Source organism: Peromyscus eremicus, chromosome 9 (genome assembly GCF_949786415.1).
Source record: "Peromyscus eremicus chromosome 9, PerEre_H2_v1, whole genome shotgun sequence".
In the NCBI taxonomy this organism is placed as follows: domain Eukaryota; kingdom Metazoa; phylum Chordata; class Mammalia; order Rodentia; family Cricetidae; genus Peromyscus; species Peromyscus eremicus.
The window spans coordinates 61,765,212-61,784,170 of record NC_081425.1 but is presented as its reverse complement, the minus strand read 5'-3'; the positions used below and the strand labels follow the sequence as shown (position 1 = coordinate 61,784,170).

At 46.2% G+C, this 18,959-nt stretch overlaps 1 protein-coding gene and 2 long non-coding RNA genes across 6 annotated transcripts in view; 2 read left to right on the top strand and 1 right to left on the bottom strand.

The window, feature by feature from the left end:
• The window catches only part of LOC131919357 (uncharacterized), a 28,802-nt gene extending 22,239 nt beyond the window's left edge, over positions 1-6,563 (bottom strand). For both annotated transcript variants that reach the window (XR_009381234.1, XR_009381235.1), the window contains exons 1-2: positions 6,102-6,563; positions 4,708-4,930 (exon numbers count right to left, since the gene is read on the bottom strand). This is a non-coding gene — a long non-coding RNA (uncharacterized LOC131919357). The remainder of the gene's footprint in view (positions 1-4,707; positions 4,931-6,101) is intronic.
• Amer2 (APC membrane recruitment protein 2) lies at positions 1,535-9,419 on the top strand. Of its 3 annotated transcripts, XM_059273536.1 has the most exons (4): positions 1,537-2,055; positions 3,160-3,301; positions 6,726-7,724; positions 8,103-9,419. In XM_059273536.1, exons 3-4 carry the CDS (start codon positions 6,962-6,964, stop codon positions 8,972-8,974), a joined length of 1,635 nt encoding a protein of 544 aa, XP_059129519.1. In that variant the 5' UTR covers positions 1,537-2,055; positions 3,160-3,301; positions 6,726-6,961; the 3' UTR covers positions 8,975-9,419. The 3 variants fall into 3 exon arrangements, with proteins under 3 accessions (XP_059129517.1, XP_059129518.1, XP_059129519.1); XM_059273534.1 differs by having other exon boundaries at positions 1,535-2,055; positions 6,726-9,419; XM_059273535.1 differs by having other exon boundaries at positions 1,536-1,679; positions 6,726-9,419.
• Positions 9,420-9,423: 4 nt separating this feature from the next.
• Positions 9,424-16,944, top strand: LOC131919358 (uncharacterized). The gene is made up of 2 exons (XR_009381236.1): positions 9,424-9,562; positions 16,338-16,944. It is a non-coding gene; the product is annotated as an uncharacterized LOC131919358 (long non-coding RNA).
• Positions 16,945-18,959: the final 2,015 nt, after the last annotated feature.

Below are 18,959 nucleotides of genomic sequence, written 5' to 3'. Positions count from 1 at the left end.
GAGTTTTTCTGTCTAGTTGCCTATTTTTTTCTACACAATCTTACACTTCTAAGTTTTTCCTAAACTATATTACTACCCTATGCCTTATACTTATTTTTCACAGATAGAAATTGAGAAAGGGATAGAAGATAGAAAATTTTGACAGAAGAGAATTTCGCTGCAGCATCGGACATCCTTCCAGTCCGCTTTCCTTTTCTCTCGAGGATAAAACCCCTGCCTCTCAATATATATAAAAAATATATATTTTCCATAACACCGGCATGCCTCATCCACTGGCAGGGCTGAACTCAGCACTTTCGCCAAAAACTCTGTAATAAAACTATTATTTTCCTTATTCAATAGTCCCTATTACTTTGTCTTTAGTCCCTGTTCATTTGTCTTTAGTCCCCCCTTCTTTTTTAGTCCCCCCTTTTTTTCTTTAGTCCCTTTTTTCTTTTTTCTTTAGTCCCTGTTCATGGCGCCATTCTGTGGGGCGTTTACCCAACCACCCCCACAGTTCCCCAGAGTTTTCTTGAGTGCGAGCAGCAGGAAATATTAGATAGAAGGATTTATTGCGGAGAATATCGCGGAGATAAACAGATAGAAAATAAAGGATAGCCTCGAGAGGGCCTGGAACCTATTCCAACGGGCCCCGACTGTCTCTGCCCCAGGGTTTTTATAGAGACACCAAGGGGTGGAGCAAAAGACCTCCTCCCCCAGCACAGCCAAGTGCAGACCATCTCAAGACACCTGCACTCAGGCCCGTGGTCTAATCATCCTCTATGTGGACCTGCTGGGTAAAGCCACGAGGAACCCGAGAACGGGCTCCCACAGAAGAATAGACTGCTGGAGATTCTGTGAGGTGTTTTTCAGGCTTAGGTGCATGAACAGAATTGTCAAAGCTCCCATCAATATGTCCCTTGTTCTATTCTCCCTACTACATCTCTCACGTCCACTTACAATTCTCCTGGATAGTCCTGGGGCATCTTATGGGTCTCACGGTCTACAAAGGCACCTGCTCTTCTTGGTCATCACCATTTTCTCTCTTGTTTACCTGGGCTGACCATGGTGCAATTCCACCTTGCTGATATCCCCATAAAGGCTATCCATAGCCCAGATAGCTTCCAGGGAACTTTATATCAGAGTAGCCTATGTTTAGTGTGAATTTACCAAAAACAATGTCTGTGTCAAAGAACTCGGTGACTGTGTTGAAGGACGGAAGGAAGGGTGGATGTGGCCACCACTACAGGCAATAACGCTTGCTGTGGGTTAAACTGTATACTTCAAAAAACATGGAGAAGTCCTAACCACTGGCATCTGTGAATGGAAACTTATTACAAAATAGAGCTTTGCAAATGTAACTAAGATAAAAGGTAAGATGAGATTGTACCTGTGGGGAAAAGGGGCTGGCTAAAGAAACCCATCCTGACCCTGGAGCCCAGAACTAGAGAAAGATGGCTCAGATCAGAGCCATCTCTGCCCCTGGCCAACTGACTTGTGAAACCAACCAATCACAGAGCAGGACAGTAGAACCCTTGGCCCCAAGTCAACCCGTGGTTGACTCCACCCCCAAGACATCCTGTGTAAACTGCCCTGCCTGGTCAGTTAGAAAAAAGGGCTGTTCTCTCCTCCCTGGTAGAGGCAGCTACTCTCCTGGACTCCTCCTTCCCAAATAAATCTCTTTCTCAAAAGAGTTTTAGGTGAGAAGATCTTCATTCACTGACGTAGAGAAGATCCTTGCTGAGACGTCCCTCGGTGGACAGAGCAAGAGAGAACAAACAGTAGAGCAAGGAGGAGAAGAACAGATCTTTGCTGAGACGTCCCTCAGTGGATAGAGCCAGAGAGAGAGCTAATAAGTAACACTTTTCTCCGGAGCTGGAGGAGATTGCTACATTTCTGCAGGGGTTTCCCCTTTTGCAGAGTGAAGCAAAAGAAGCAACATCTTAGGCTGGAGAAGCAGAGCTCTGCTAGGAAGCCCCCTTAAGTGGGGGCTGAGCAAAGCTCAGCTGTAGCGGCTCTCTAGAAGAGGAGCGGGATTGCTATATCTTGCGGGGAGATCATTCCCCATCACACCAGGTATACCATGAATTTCCCGAATAGTCAGGATATCCTTCCTTGCTGAAGCAGTTCCAGGCCTCACTTTCCCCAGAAGTCAGAAAAAATTCCCTTCCAGGGTTGGGCTGCTTCTTTGCAGTTTCAGCTGTCAGAGACCTTCAGGGCAGAGCTGTTCTGAGCAGCTAGAGGTGTCCCGGATATCTTGCCCTCCAGGGCTGAACTGTCTCCTTGCAGTTCCAGCTGTCAGAGCTGTACTAAGCAGCTCAAGGTGTTGCCTGACTCCCCAGGTAGTAAGGACACCTTTCCCCAGAGTTTCTGCAACAAATTTACTTACATTGTTGGTGCTGAAACCCGGGAACAAACCCACAGAGTTGCAACCAATTTACTTATAGTATCAGGGTAGGGTGGACCATGTGTATGGGGTGTGTCTATGTGCATACATGCATGTGACCATGGAGGCCAGAGTGGGATGTTAGGTGTCCTGCTATCTCACTCTCTGCCTTATTCCTCAGATACAGCATCTTTTGCTGAAACTAGAGCTAGGCTGGTAGCTGGCTACCTCTAGGAATCCTTTTGGTCTCGCAGCACTGGGGTTACAATCATGGCTGACTTTTTACATAGACACTGGGGATTCAAACCCAGGTCTTCATGCTTGTGCAGCAAATGCTGTTACCACCAAAAGCCCTCTCAGCACCTCCAAAGGGTAGACCCTTAATACAATTGGCATAATGCTGAGAAAAGAAGCGCCACAGAGAAGGTCTGTGGCAATGGAGGCAGAGAGTGGAAAGAAATGTTTCAAAGCCAAGAGGAAACAAGGACTTGAGCAATACCCAGGGCCAGGGTATAGGCATAGGACAGAGTCGCTCCTGGGACCCACAGGCACAACTAGCCCTACTGCCACCTTGATCTTGCACTTCTGACCTGTAGAACTGCAGGATGATAGATCCCTGATGCTTTTTTAAGCCTCCAGGCTCGTAGTAGTCTGTTACAGTAGCCCCTGGAAACAGACTGCTGCTGCTGCTAGAAATGCTAGACCTGCCTGGGCCTGTGTCCCCAGGATACCCATTAGCATTGCAGAGAAGTGCTCATTCTGTTTGTATTGGGTCACTTATATCTTTGATTCAGGTACAAAACTGGACCCAGGTGACATCTTGGCCTTGGGCATATGGACACTGTTGAAAACTGTCCCTCACAAATACTTTGGGCTGGACTTTTGACCCTCGTCGGAAGGACCACTTCAAGAGCACATCTTGGGGAAGCATCATAGGTAAGAATGGACAAAATCAGAGGCTAGGCATTTCCACCTGGGGTGGGATCTAGACTGGCCAACTGGTATTCAGGTGGCAAATGCTAGTTCTAATCCAGGAATCATTCCCAAACCACCATGGTTAAATACTTTAAAGGCTTGAGGCCAGTTGAATACAGAGCCAGTAAGCTCTTCCATCCTAACTGCTGTTATATGCAGTGTCTTCCAGCAGCAGCTACACAGGGACTTTGAGGGGAACCCTCAGCCAGCCCTTCGAATGTGGTGCTCTGTGCAGTTCACCTGACTGAAGATTCCATTTGGCAAGCTTAGGGCAGAGACAGGGGGTTGGCTGGGTAGAAGACACTCCACAAGGAAATAATGATGGTGACCATGATGATGCTATATTTCGAAGGGTATTTTTCTCAACCTTTTTCTAGTTCTGAGTGTCTTCCTCCAAAGAGGAAAGTCCCAGCTCCATGATGAATCCTCCCTTGTCCTGCAAAAGCAAAGCTCACACCGGTTGTCCAGTAAAGTCTGCTGCTGGTCCCTTTGTGGAGATCCTTATTGTTTTGGAGCAGCTTTACTGCTGGACATTTTCCCTCAGTTTATTCTCTCCAACTTCACTCTCTAAATCGAACCTCCATGGAGGAAAAGAATGAGATACAATAAAAAAAAATGGGGTGTTGGGCTGGAGAGATGGCTCAGAGGTTAAGAGCACTGGCTGTTCTTCCAAAAGTTCTGAGTTCAATTCCCAGCAACCACATGGTGGCTTACAATCATCTTTAATGAGATCTGGTGCCCTCTTCTGGCTTGCAGGCAAACATGCAGGCAGAACACTGTATAATATGTACATACATACATATATACGTACATACATACATAAAATCTTTAAAAAAAAACAACTGGGATGCTTCTGGTAAAATTATCTTGAATCTCTTTCTTGTCTTTAAAAAATGCTTCTGTTTTGTACAAATATAGTCTCTTGCCCCACTTTGTGGAGGTGGTGAGGATATAGATTGATTTTAGGGCCTTGTGCAAACTAGGAAACTCTCTTACTTATATCCTGAGCCTCTTTTTACTTTTCATGTTGAGACAGGTTCTCATTACATTGCCCAGGCTGGTCTTGACCCCTCTCTACAGGTCAGTCAGGCCTTCAACTTTCAATCCTCCTGCCTCAGACTTCCATGTATCTGAGTTTCCAGGCCTGCACCACCAGGCCTGGCAGTTGCCCATCTCTTAGCTCTGAAGAGCAAAGAGCAGTTTCAGGTCTGTAGAAATCTTTGCCTTGGTTCCGAACCCTGGTCCTTCATTGTGCCACTCAACAGCATGCCTTTAGCCCTAACCCTCAGGCCATCTTGCTGCTCCTGCCCTCTGGCCAACCTGTGTGGTCCTTTTGATGGGATCCCTTGTAAGGTGCTCTCTCCTACCTGGAGAGGAAGTGGGGAGTCCTCAGTCCGTCTGGAGTTCACCTTGCCTATTGGCTGCTTCAGGCTAGCAGATGGCTCTAAGTGTCCCGCTTCCTTCCTCCACAGGTGATGGCTTGGCACCGAGACGCCTTCCCCACACTGAAGGCTGCTTTGTCCCTTTCTCTTAAGCATCTAGGTCCCGAAGGAAAGATAGCAATCCCAGTGTCCTTGGTCAGTTTTCTCCCTGGGGATTGAAGAATTCTTATGTAGATGAGTTACATTTGGCCTGTCTTGGTGGATGACAGTGTTCTACTGGATAAGCAGGCCACCTACTCCAACTCTTAGGCTCAGAGACCTGTGATTTTTCTAGACTGCTTGTTCTTCTCGATTGTGGTCTGAAGCAATTTCAGACTGACATAGTTACTTATATAGTAACCCACATATCTAGCCAGCATGGTGTGTGTGTGTGTGTGTGTGTGTGTATGTTTAAAGAACTGAGACAGACTTCCAATTGTCCTCCAAAAGCTTTCAGAGAAATAACAAATGACTTCCTCTTTATAGTTCCTCACACCTCATCTTTTGCAGGGCATATGGGGCTCTGTTCCATCATGTCACATGGTCAATTAGAATTTCAGGAAATGGTCCAGAGAGATAACTCAGTAGGTAAGGATTCTTTCCACCAAGCCAGACGAACTGATTGTTGGGATCCACATAGTAGAAGATGAAAACTTCTACAAATTGTCCTTCACTGTGGCACATGTATGCCCCAACACACTACAAAAGAAATAAATATTTTGAAAAGAAAAATAATTTTTTAAAAGGGATATTGAGAAAAGTCTGTCTCACATGCCTGCTCATGAAGAGTCCTGTTAATCAGTGGAGAGAGCTGGCAGGGTTCGAACTCTGAGAGCAGAAAGCACCACTGAACCCAATCTGTTTTCAGCATTTTTCATCAAATTGAGTAAGGGCAATGTACTGCTCTGAACTCCACAGCCTAAACATGAACCATGGAAGCTGCCATGGTCAACAACGGAATCTGCTTAATATAAGCAACACAGAAAATAAATACAAGAGAAGCCGGGAAAACTGGCATTTGCATACATATGTAAATAGTATATATAATCAAACAATATTTAAGAACAGTGTTATTAAACATTATAAAACATAACTTTTTTCCAAATCCTTCCCTATTTTGCTGATAAGCCCTTGATTAGGAAAAGTTACAATATTATCAGTCACCTTCAAAGATAGAACACAGGAAAGTACCCCAGACTAGGTTGTTCTCAGGAATGGAGTTTTCTTTGGCCCTGACCCCTGTCTGTTTTTTTCCTGTCCTATTGGGGAAGATGGCAAGTGGTTTATGGGGTGTTCGTAGCGAGGGACAGGGTGGTCACAGCAGGGACAGACATACTTACCATACCCCTGAATGGAAGAGGAAGACAGAACCCAGGCCTCTAAGGCCCACTTGTAGAGGGACCAGAGCTTTCCAAGCAAAGTTCTCAGTCTGCTCAGGCTATTGTGACCAGCTGTAGGCTGGACAGTGACTTCTGTGACTTAAGCCCTATGTCACTGGAGTGTGGGATAAGAGCGTCATGGTTTCCCAAAGACCAGTGAACCCCCACCCCAGGGGACTGTTGCACTCTCGCTGCTGAGAGCTGCTAATTGCTATTTGATGGCTGTTGCTTCTGTCACAGGAATCAGATCCGTATGATCCGAATGCAGCATCAACCCCAAAACACACTTAGCACAGGACCCGACACAGGCGTGGACGGATCGGTATGGTGCCTCCTGGGCTTGGTGCCCACACGTTAAGACCTATGTGAAGGACCCGAGAGAGACTGGAGGCTGCATGAATTCCGAGACAGATGATAAAGGAAACAGCCTTGTTCTTTTGGGGCGTGGGCGAGCATATGTTGATGTCTGAAATTGGGCTCCTAGGACAAGCCAGGCTAGAGCAGGAACCTGAGGTGGGTGAGAGTCGACGCACTGGGATCCGAAGCCCATAACTGCGAATTTCATTTTTTTTTCTTTTCTTTCAGCTCGAGTCTGTGATGAGGGCTCCTGCTACACAAAAACCTATGTGGCGCCCAGGGTATTATATAAGCCCCTGGCAGGAGGGGAGATAGTCCGGTCTGTGCGCTTCGGCCGCCGCAGTCGCAGCAGCCACGGCGCAGCAGCAGCAGCAGAGAGCCGCTCAGGTTGATTTAGAACGCGGGTGACAGTGGCCTGGCGCGAGCCTGCGGCTGACGACAGCGGCTGATCCCGCTCGGTTTCCATGGAGACGGGCAGGAGCCGCGGCGGCGGCGGCGCGGCTGTCAGCGAGCGCGGCGACGCGCGCGCGGGGGTCTGCAGGAGGCAGGAGCAGGCCGGGGCCCTCGCCGCAGACATGGACTCGCATTGTGAGTGCGCCGCGGAGACGCCCGCCGCAGAGCCGCCGTCGGGGAAGATCAATAAGGCTGCGTTCAAGTTATTCAAGAAGAGGAAATCGGGGGGGACCATGCCCAGCATTTTTGGGGTCAAAAACAAAGGGGATGGGAAGAGCGCGGGGCCGACGGGGATGGTGAGGAGCAGGACCCACGACGGACTAGCGGAGGTACTGGTGCTGGAGGGCAGCAAGAAGGAGGAGCCGCCCGGCGGGGGCGATCACGGCGGGGCCCGGCCGAACCCCGGGCCCCCCAAAGCCGCAGGGCCTGGTCTGGGCTCTCTGGCCAGCAGCTCGGTGGCCAAGTCCCACAGCTTCTTCTCCCTGCTGAAAAAGAACGGGCGATCCGAGACCGGCAAGGGGGACCCTGCCGAGGCGAGCAAGGCTGGCGGCAAACAAAAGAGGGGGCTGAAAGGGATCTTCAGCAGCATGCGCTGGCACCGGAGGGACAAGCGCGGCAAGGAGGAGGAGGAGAAGGCGGCGCGCGCGGCGGGCCCCGGCAGCCTAGTCCTGCCCGGCTCGCTCACCGCCAGCCTGGAGTGCGTCAAGGAGGAGCCGCCCCGAGCCGCGCGCCGCCCGGACAGCCCCGGCCAGGACGCCCCGCGACACGCAGCAGGTGAGCCCGAAGGGGGAGAGCAGGCGCCCGCGTCCGCCGAGCGCGCCCCGGCGCGGACCTGCCTCGAGGCCGCGAGCCCCGCCGGCCCTGGCGACCAGAGCGCCCGGGGAGAGGACGCCAAGGGGCACTGGCGCGCGGAGAAGCCCGGGGCAGCCCTCGAGTCGGGAGCCGGCGAGGTCCAGGCGGCCGAGGATGCGTCCAGGACAGGTGACGTTCCGATAAAGACCGTCCCCCTTGTCGACTCCGAAGGTGGCAGCGGCCGGGCGTCTGCCGTCCCTGACCCTTCCTCTGTTGATCCACCCTCAGACCCGTCGGCAGATCGTATTTGTTTGATGTTTTCTGACGTGACTTCACTGAAAAGCTTTGACTCTCTTACAGGCTGTGGAGATATTATTGCAGACCCAGAAGAAGAGGCAGGCCCCAGCTGTGACAAGCATGCCCCCGGGCCAGGCAAGGCAGTGCTCTCTAAAAAGAACACCAGCGTGGTGGCCTACCAAGGAGGAGGGGAGGAGATGGCCAGCCCGGATGAGGTGGACGACACCTATCTCCCGGAATTCTGGGACATGTTGTCCCAGACTGAGGACCAAGGACAAGGGCCCCAAGAGGGCGCAGCTAAGGCTGCCACTGCTTCGGACACCAAACTGGCCCCTGAGACCTCCAATGATGCCCGGTGTGGGGAAGTAGTCAAGGACGTGTCCTCTGTCAAGCGCAGGAGGCTCCACAGGATCCCCGTTGAGGCTCAGCAGAAGGACGAGCCAAAGCACCCGGAGAAGGAGCATCAAGAAGGTGTCCCTAACAGCGACGAGGGCTACTGGGACTCCACCACTCCTGGTCCAGAAGAAGATAGCGCCAGCAGCAGTAAGAAGGCAGTCATCCCCAGGGATAGCGACAGTGGCGATGCTCTCTATGATCTCTACACTGAACCCGAAGGAAGCCCAGCTGCCCTTCCTGCCACAGAGGACCCACCACCCTGCTTGTCCCGGCTAAAGCCCGTGTCTCCAGGCACCATCACCTGTCCACTGAGAACACCAGGCAGCTTGCTGAAGGACTCTAAAATCCCCATTAGCATCAAGCATCTCTCCAACCTTCCATCCAGCCATCCTGTGGTGCACCAGCAACCAGCCAGGAGTGAGATGCCCAGAACAAAAATCCCCGTTTCCAAAGTGCTGGTCCGCAGGGTCAGCAATCGGGGTTTGGCTGGGACCACCATCAGGGCAGCAGCGTGCCATGACAGTGCCAAAAAGTTGTGAGGTCTCCAAGGCCAAGGAGGATGGATGTTCCGTGAGTTCAGGAATACAACTCTCCCCTGGAAACCACTGGAGGAAGTTTGCTTTCCCCAAAGCAAACCATTTAGGACCCACCCTTCTCCATATGGCCTAGAAGTCTTTGTTGGAGACAGGGACAGGACACCCTGGAAGGGGGATGTTACACCTGGAGTTCAGATAAGTTCCTGGGAATTCTTTTCTAGCACTTTTTTTTTTCTTGTAACTTTTAAAAAAATCTGGGTTCTTTTTCTTCTTTTTTTCTTTAATTCATGGATCAGAAGTCATCTTCCCTTGCTTTTGCAGAAAATAAAATTTAACCAAATCTAACAAATATATCACACCAGGATGTCGGGCTATTCTAGAGTCAAGAGAGCCTTGAGGAATCACTAACAACAGAATTCTTGCCTCTCTTTCCAGGAAAAAAACAAAACAAACAAAAAAAGACCCTTTGCTTATCACTGTGTGGGAAACACCTGCAAAGCTTAAAGATCCATATAGCTATGTGATGGGAAGAGGGACTACTGGCTGGCAGAACCCCCCGCCCCAACGTCCAGTTGCCAGACATACAAATAGGTAAAGATCTATCTCTACAAAAACAGAAAGGTTTTAGTTTGGCTGGTTCAGATCATTTGTCTGAGGAGAAATAAAAGGCTCATGATTAGTTTATGTGGTTTTTTTTTTGTTTGTGTATTTTTTGGGTCCACTCCTCCCTCTTGGGGCAAAAATTAGGATCAGGGAAAGATCTCACTAAATGCTAATTACACAGAATTTTGTCATTTGTAAACTTCAACCTTCTTACATGTAGATAATGCATATTTTAACAGTTTGTCTCACGGTTTACATTTTACAACCCGTCAATGATATAGAATTTAGAGTCTGGTCTTATAGTTGGATATGATGACAAACCATTGTGGTTCTTTATGCACTGTAACCTGGGGCAGGGATGCTTTCAATTTATGAGGGTTCTTTGCATATATATATATATATATATCCAATGCCCTTGAACAGTGATCTACCTGGCCTTGGTTAAGAGTCCATTTCTCAGCCCAAACCAGAGATTTTACCTTGTTTATAAAAATGTTGAATCCAACCATTTCCCCAAGGTTAGGAAGTCCAAAATGAACATATCAAGAAATAATAGAAAAATACAAGCTTAAAGCTACTCCTTTTACTTTTGCTATATAAACCTATGCCTGAACAGGTGTATTCTTCATGTGACACTGCCAAACCTAAGTGTGTAAACATTCTACTAAATTACTTTCGAGAAATGGTTTGATTCAATATTTGCTTTCTAATATTTTAGCTGAAACTCTGATGCCTTGGCAGTTCGAACAATGCAGTGAAGGGGTTCCTCGAGTGCTGTTAGTGTCTGCTGACTAAAAACTGATGTCCTCTGGAGATGCAGTTAACTCAAAGGGCTGGAGCTTCTACCAGGGGTGCTGTGGCACATCGGGAGGATGGCACGTATCCCAGTGGCCCTGCATGTGTGTGAATGATATGAGCACAGTGTAATTTGAGTTCTAGAGAGATGATTAAGAAATGGTCTGCTATTTTGTGTTTTAAGATTTTAGTTATATTTTGTAAAAGAAAAAAAGAAGCTAAATATATGAAAATTTATTTTAATAGTGTGAAGGAAGCAAAAATAAGTGGGCATCAAGGGAAACTTGATAAGGCATAAAGGAACCTATTCCCATTTCCAATTTGTAGCGATTCCCTTAGAAGAGGGGGCAGAGGTCTGCTGTATCTCTTAGATTACTGACTTTTACTGTATTGTCTCAGGTCCTTGATGTTATCGCAAAGCAATGCTTTAATTTTTAATTTCCTTGTATCTAGAGATGAGACCCTCCACGTACTCATCACCCTAAGCATTCTGAACTTTTTAATCAGATACTATACAAGCATCTCATGCATGCTCAGGAATTCATCTGGATAAAAATTAACAGAAGACATCTCAAAATAGTTAGGATTTGGCAATATTTTGAAAACCACTTCTGCCCTTGAGAAAGACTTTAAATCTGATTAATATTGATAGAAACATTTAGACCCAAAAATGCATTTGTTTTCCCCTAGAACCGGAGAGGACATACATTTTACTTCTAGCAGGAAAACAAAGGCACTTTTTCCTTGTGCTTTTCCCTGCAAAGATCCTATTTACCTTTGCAGGACTCCACGGCTGGGTTTTGTTTGCACTTGTGCAGCTGTGTAGGGAAGGTAACATATGAAGACTGGGTTCAGACAGTGTCAGAGTAATGGCAGGTGGTTGCTGATGCACCAGAAGCCCCTCCTTCAAGCGTTCCCAGCTTGGAGGTTTATTTCTGCATTCACCCACTATGCCATCCTCGCTTTATAAGGGAAGGAAAATTTTAGCAATATTTACCTTAATTTCCCCCTGGCAATTAACCAGTTACAAAAGACTTAAAATGTTTTATTTATAAAATTCTTTTCACCACACTTCCCCTCACCCTGATTTTTCTCTTTTATGCTGCACATTTAAGAACAGCACCCGTGCCAGTCCAGTCAAGGACTTGGCAGTGGACTGAATGCCCTTAGTTGTTAGCAGTCAGGACAGTGGTCAGCCTTCTCCAAACACAGAAAGGGGATCAGAGTTGCTTTCTTGTGCCAAGGGTTATTTTGTCTTACTTGTGTTTGCAAGACATTTCTAGATTTCCATGCAACTGTCTATGAGTGTGTTATCTCATCGTCTTCTGAGAACTGGACAGGCTTCTTTGTGACTTTTTAGAGAAAGGTCAGACATGAGCAAGTGATGATTTCTTGGTATGTGCAGTTCTAAGGCCCATTGGATTGACACCCCTTGGGTAAAGAGCTGGCTGAGAGGAGAGAACAAACAGTCACGTCAACTGTTGGGCAGGAATTTGTCAGTTTAATGGTTCTGCACAAAGACAGCCTGTCTTTGATATCTACAACACACACACACACACACACACACACACACACACACACACACACACACACTACTCATTTAGTCCTGCCTTGGTTCTGCTGGCAGTAGCGGCTCTTATTCTCCTCCATCATGGAGTGGGAGACATTTCATTTACTTCAGCATTTCAAATAATCACAAGAGGAAATACGTTTTTATGATTTCACGTAACGACAATGCAATACAGATCATCAGGACTCCCTTGAGATTCATTTTTGCACGAAACTTAGAAACTTATCTGCCCTATTGACATGCAAACATACATTCAGTGTTTAATCTGTGCAGACGACGTCTTGCCCAGCTTAGAGGGCTTACTCACTCATCTCAGTTCTTTTTCATTCATTGAAATTAATATGCAAAGTACCCTTTGCTGACTCAATTGTCAAGGTCAAAGGCTATATCAGGTGTTAAGGTTTCTTTGACCAGACTTTCTAAGAGTTTTCACTTTTTTCCTCTCTCTGATCTATCTGGGGAAGGTCTTGGCTAAGAGCATTATCTGAAGAGGTTGGCTCTTGTGGCTTTATCTCCCTTTGTTTTATCATAGTTACCTCCTGCCTTGGGATAGTGAGAATAGGACACTCCCCGTATTGTTATTGGTCTTCTGGACCATGTTAGCAAGTTTTGCTCCCTCGTTGCTCTTTGTAAATGTCTTCCTTGCACTGAAAATGTGCGAACTTGGCTCTCTGTGCTTGACCTCTACTGAGACGTAAGCCAGTCACCTACATTCTGCTTCCCTCACGGAGTGCTAAAAAATATTAACACAAGAGTTTTCCGGTCGCCTCTCCTTGTCTCCAAAACGGCCAGTTAGAAGGCTCTACATGAGAATCCAAACACCTCAGCTAACCTTGGTCCTATCCTTTCTCGGCCCACCAAGAAAGGACTCAATTATTCGTGTAGGCTCAGCCTTGGAAATTTTGATTCACTATGCAAAAACGAACCAGTGAGGGATGAACAAGGTCTTAGCAGCGTGTCCCTTGTGTGGCAGAAGAGGACGGCTTAGGAGCACCTCAGGGTGCTTAGTGTGTGCTCAGAGTGGTCACTGATTGTGTCACCTGCCCCTGCTCTCCAGCCTTCCAGTGGCTGTCAGTTCTAGAGTGCTTCTCTGGGCCTCCCACTCTGGTAATGGTTTGAAGGAAGCAGTTTGTTGCAACGATAGCCACTTAGAAAGGAAGGGATTGCTCCTCCTGCAGACAAAAAGGTGGTTTGGAATTGAACTAGGGAGAGGAGATCTTCCTTGAGCCAAAACAGGGAAGGCTAAAGTGTCATAAATCCTCCAGCTGAAGGACAGCAGCTTTTATGATATTGACTTGAACCCAATGCAACGCATATTTCCAGGATAGTCGCCGTATCTAATACTTAACTGTGAAAATCCAGTTGGAGGCTTCCATGTTGCTGTGCTGTTACTGGATCTTTTTTTTCAATTTTCTTTCATTTGACTCATCTCCCCTTTGCATGTTTTGCATTTGTGCGTATTGCTTATAGTTTGTATGATGGCGCAGAGTGGTGGTAAACCAAGTCCCACAGATGCTTCTAGAACTTCTGACAGTGGCCAGCGCTTGCTCAACTCTTCTGTGTGCCAGTCCTCCTGGGAGCACTACTGAGTAACTCCACCTTCTTAACAGCCACATGAAGTGACACTGTCTCCCTGACAGGACTTTACTTCAGACTTTTTGTTCCTTCTGACCCTTTCATTGCAGGCACCGCCCCCCCTCCCCGCCCCCACCTCTCTCTCCCTAGTCTCTGGGGCAGGGCTGTAACTGTTTAGTGTCCTGGTAACACCAGAGCTCAGAGCTGCTGAAGTCATTGACCTCCCTTTGTGTCTAACAGGAAAAGCTAACTCACATCCAAGCTGATGAGGTTGGCTTCGTGTCTAAGACATTGGTGCTTGGGTCACACACAAGGGAACCTGCAGCCCCCTGTTCCTCTGTGGTCCATAGGCAAACAATTGGCTTCCTTCTCTTTGGCACACCCTCTCCTTCCAGGGATTAACATGGAAAGTACCGACAGAAGTCTCTTCTGTTGTCATGGCAACACTTCTTCTCTGATAGGATTTTGGCCATTCCGGGCACGCTTCTTCACTCTCCTACCTTAAGCCTAGACTAGCCTTGTTTTGAGTATTCTGTGTTATTTTTATTGTAGTAAGAACATCCCACATGAAGTCTGCCCTCTCCAGTTTTACGTGTACAATACAGCACACAGGACTATAGGCACACGCGGCTTATAGCAGACTTCTAGAACTTATGCATACTGGAGTCATGGATATTTTATTGCTCACTGATCAGCCATGCCCCCTTCTCCAGCCCTGATAACCACCACTCTGTTGTTTGATTCTAGGAGTTGGACTGTTTTAAATACCTCAGAGCAGTGGGATCTGGTAGGTTTTGTGCTTTTGTGACTTGCTTATTTCACCGAGCATAACGTCTCCCAGGTACAATGTCCGCCTTGTCATGTGTTTAGGACTCTCCCTTTCTGGATGCCGATCCCATCGTGCTGCATGTCTACTGCATTTTATGTTTCCGGTCACCTGTCGGCAGACATGATACTGTGTCTTGGCTACTGTGGGTAATGCTCCAGTGTACATGAGGATGGACGTAGCTTTTCAAGATCCTGACCTCTCAAGCCTTTCAGATAAATACCCCAAAGTGGAATTGCTGGGCCATACAGTAATTTTATTTTTAAGCCTTTGAGGATCTTTCCTCGCGCTGTGTTTCCCACAGCAGATGCATCATTTTACACCCCTAACACCAGTACCCAAGGGCCCAGTTTCTCCACCATCAACTAGTTGGCTGTTGTCGTCTTAAACGGGGAGCAGCTGAGTTATCCTTTGCCCTGGTCCAGCTCTGGATTCCAGATGCAAGTACCTGTGATCACAAGCCATCCATCCTGTTTCCTCAGTGGCCCTGGAATCTTATCTACATTTTCCGATTCATTAATTCACTCAAGTGGCATTTACCTAAAACATCTTATCATTTTATGGTTAATTCTACTGACTTCCGTAGGCTGGGTTTCCTGGAGTGTCAGAAATGGGACTCTCTACTTTGTTTTATGCCATTATCTTGATAGCTCACAAGAACCATTTTCTGGAAGAAACTGACTCTTAGAAGTTTGAAGATCCTTGAGGCTTGAGTCAATTTTGAGTAACAGGGACAGCATTTGAAACTGACCCCACAGCCCAGGCTTTAATTGGAGACTTTTTTGGCCATCACACATCCTTTGAATTACTCATTTTAAGTGAGAAACTGATGGATGTTCTCAACTATAAGAATCAAACTCCATTTTTATGATGGCAGTTGTTATTTAAATGATTCTTTCAATTAAAACTGAATTTGGTTTTTAAATAGACATTGATGGCCTTCATAAAAATCTATGCTAACAAGTCTAAAAGGTTGATTCAGGGACAAGCAAGCTTTTTCCTATCTAGGACAGTTAAAATTGGAGGTCGTAGCCCCCATATATTTAGATTGTACTTATGGGCTATAAACTCTTATCTCTGTTTTGTGAATAACATAGCCAGAAAAGCAATTTTAGTGGGGAATCCATTAGGCCTTGACCTTGTTTCCTTTATCTCTGATCCCAGAGAGATGCCTTTCTCAGTATGTAGGGAAAATCAGTTTGAAATTGCATCAATATCACAACTAACAAGATGATTATTTTACTCATATACAGTGCTACCTACCTTTGGTCCACTTTCCCCGTGACTCAGCATCATGGGACATGGTGGGAGAATCAATGCTGGCCCTTCTTACCCTGTTGAATGGTAAGCTAGGAGGAATCAGAAGGTGTATTTAATAATTAACCCTCTGACCTATATGAGACCTATAGATGCAGTTCTGGTGCCTGGTTCTTTGAGATGCATCCAGCTTTCCCAGACATCTTCAAATCTGAGTCATTTAACAAAGTAAAGTAGAAATGCTAGAACACGTGTGGTCCAGTAGCACAGGGGCGTGGAGGGTAAACACAGCATCATCCCTGTGTACAATGTGCACAGTGCTGGTACCTGTGACGCTGCTGCGGTAGCCAGGTGGAATTAATGAATGCTCTTCACTGCCTAGTAAAGAATGACTGAGCATTTTCATTGCTTCCAGAGTATATTCAGCAGGGCTGATCTGATGGATAGTGGTGGATTTAAGAAGAATATCAGGGGGCTGGAGAGATGGCTCAGAGGTTAAGAGCACTGCCTGCTCTTCCAGAGGTCCTGAGTTCAATTCCCAGCAACCACATGGTGGCTCACAACCATCTGTAATGAGATTTGGTGCCCTCTTCTGACCTGCAGTCATACATGCTGTATACATAATAAATAAATAAATCTTAAAAAAAAAAAAAAAAAAAAAAAGAAAGAAAGAAAAAAAAGAAGAATATCAGTGAAAGTGACTCTGACGATAAAGCCCTGTGGTTTTCATTTGTCCTCAGTGGCCCAGCAGGCCCCTGATTCCCATGCAGCCTCCCAGTGTGGTATAAGGACGTGCAGGCTGTTTGGCAGCAATGGCTAAGGAAACCCAAGCAGAAACTCCTGGCGGGAGAGCCTCTGAGGACAGGGCTTGGCTGCATCACTTTTGTGCACAGGAGGAAAATTGCTGGTAATTGGTTGGTTTATATATATTATTTTTATAATAGAATGTTAATCCTCTGAAAAACATCAAAAAGTTAGTCTCCTAGAGAGAACTCTATGCTTTCCAAACCTACTTCAAAGAAGGGTTCTAAACACCAGTAGGGTCCTTTATCCTTCACTACTCCAATGGTCTAATGGGATAGATGAATCAATGTTTATATTTTTAAACCTGTAAATATTTTTATTTTGAATATTTTGTATATTTGTTGATATAATTCCATTTTGTGCATATGTACTATTGTGCATGTTGCTGGTTTTGATAGCCACTCTTTTAACAAATGTAAACAGGTTGGACTAACCGGCTCTCTGCTTTCACTCATCTTACACTGAAAATACAATGTTGCCATTTTAACTGCTGTGTTTAAATTCCGTCAATAAATTCTGTTGCTCCTTTGCAGTTAAAGCAAATTCTGTTGGCTGTTATTTTTCCAGGATCAGTTTTTTTTGTTTTTGTTTTCCCCCTAGACTTTTAAATTTTGGGGACGTATACTAATGACAGTGAGGAACCTGTGTGCGTGTGCATGAGGGCATGTGAGTGAGAGGTGTGTGTGATGTGTGCATGTATATCTCTTTGTGTGATATCTACATGTGTGCTTTGATGTATCTCTCTATCTGTGTGATATGCCTGTGATATGTGTGGTGATGTGTGATTCACATATGTGAGATGTGTGCTTTGTGTGTGAGATGTGTGATTCACATATGTGAGATGTGTGCTTTGTGTGTGTGTGAGTGTGTAATGTGTGATCTGTATGTGTGACTGCAGTGTAAACACCAAAATGGGAGACCCCTGTTTCTTCCCACACTTTGTAAACAACTGAAAATTGATTGCTTCTGGCAGCTGCCTTTTGAAGAACGTGGTTGTTATCCTGTCTTGGTTCCCCAGCCCTTTGCTAGGGAACTCTGCCTGCCTGTAATCCCCTGTGAGACCAGCTGATCTGTCTGACTCTTAGGGAAGAGTCAAAATAAGGTCACAGGTGTCTTTCCAGAGTTGTTTTCTATGTACTTTGTGTTTGGTGGCAGATGTTTCTGTTCCTGTATATTACAGATTCAAGTCCACAGAAGCTGTGTGAAGAAAAATGAAGTTGTAGCATTTTGTGTTTGAAAAATAAGAATGGGAGGCCATGTATGTTTTGAAGTATACCTCCTTTAAAATGGGCTTGTTTGTACCATGGATGCTTATAATTTTTTTCCTTTTTTTTTTTTTTTCCTGAGACAAGGTTTCTCTGTAGCTTTGGAGCCTGTCCTGCATCTCACTCTGTAGACCAGGCTGGCCTCGAACTCACAGAGATCTACCTGGCTCTGCCTCCCAAGTGCTGGGATTAAAGGCATGCGCCACCACCGCCAGGCATAATTTTCTTAAATGACAAGAAAAGTTAATGTTTAGCTGCCGAACATGATGCAGAAATCATTTCAAAGGAGAATCTGATTAGTCACAGTAAATATACAACAGGAGAGCAATAATGGTGGATGGCAGGTTTGCAAACATCCCTTATCTTCCTTCAGGCCCTCCCTTTCCTCTCCGCCCACTGTCTTCCATTCTCATCTTTTTCTAGAAGTAATTCGGAAGGCATGTCCCTTCAGTAAGGCAGTGAGGAACTAGAGCTAAGACCAGATTTTCAAGCTTAATGTAGCAGGCTTTCCTGGGCCACCAACCAGCTCCCAAGTCAAGACACAGAGACTTAACATCAATTACAAATGCTCGGCCTTATTTTAGGCCTGTCCCACTGGCTCTTATAACTTAATTTAACCTGTTTCTCTTCGTCTACATTTTTGCCTTGGGGCTTTTTACCTTTCTTTCATTCTGTATGTTCTACTTTTCCTGCTTCTTCTGTGTCTGGACAGCTGGGAAAAAAAGAGGGAAAATCTCCTTCTCTTTCTCCCTCATTCTCTTCTCTCGTCTCTGGAGCCTAGATTCCTCCTATTTACTCTCTCTGCCCACCAGTCCCGCCTATTTCTCTACTGCCTAACTATTGGTCGTTCAACTTTTTATTAGACCAATCAGGTGCCTTAGGCAGGCAAGGTAAAACACCAACACATTTTTATATAGTTAAATACATGCAGCATAAACAAATGCAACACACATTTATGTAGTTAAAGTAATACGTCACAACTTGTCAGAGCATGCAGAAGACAGATTCAGTCTGGGCCCATTAACTCATATTTGTCATCCTGGCACTCAGGATGCTGAGACAGGAGGATTACCAGAGTTCAAGGCCAGTCTGGTAGAGCAGCTAGAAAAAGAATAACAGAGTAAACTTGCAGGCATATAAGTAAGAAGTACAGTGGAGGGAACCAAGAGATGGCTCAGTGGTCAGAAGCTCTTGATGCTGTTGTAGCAGACCTGGGTTCAGTTCCCAGCATCCACACCAGGCAACTCACAACTGCCTTTAACTCAAGCTCTGGGAGAATCCAATACCCTCTTC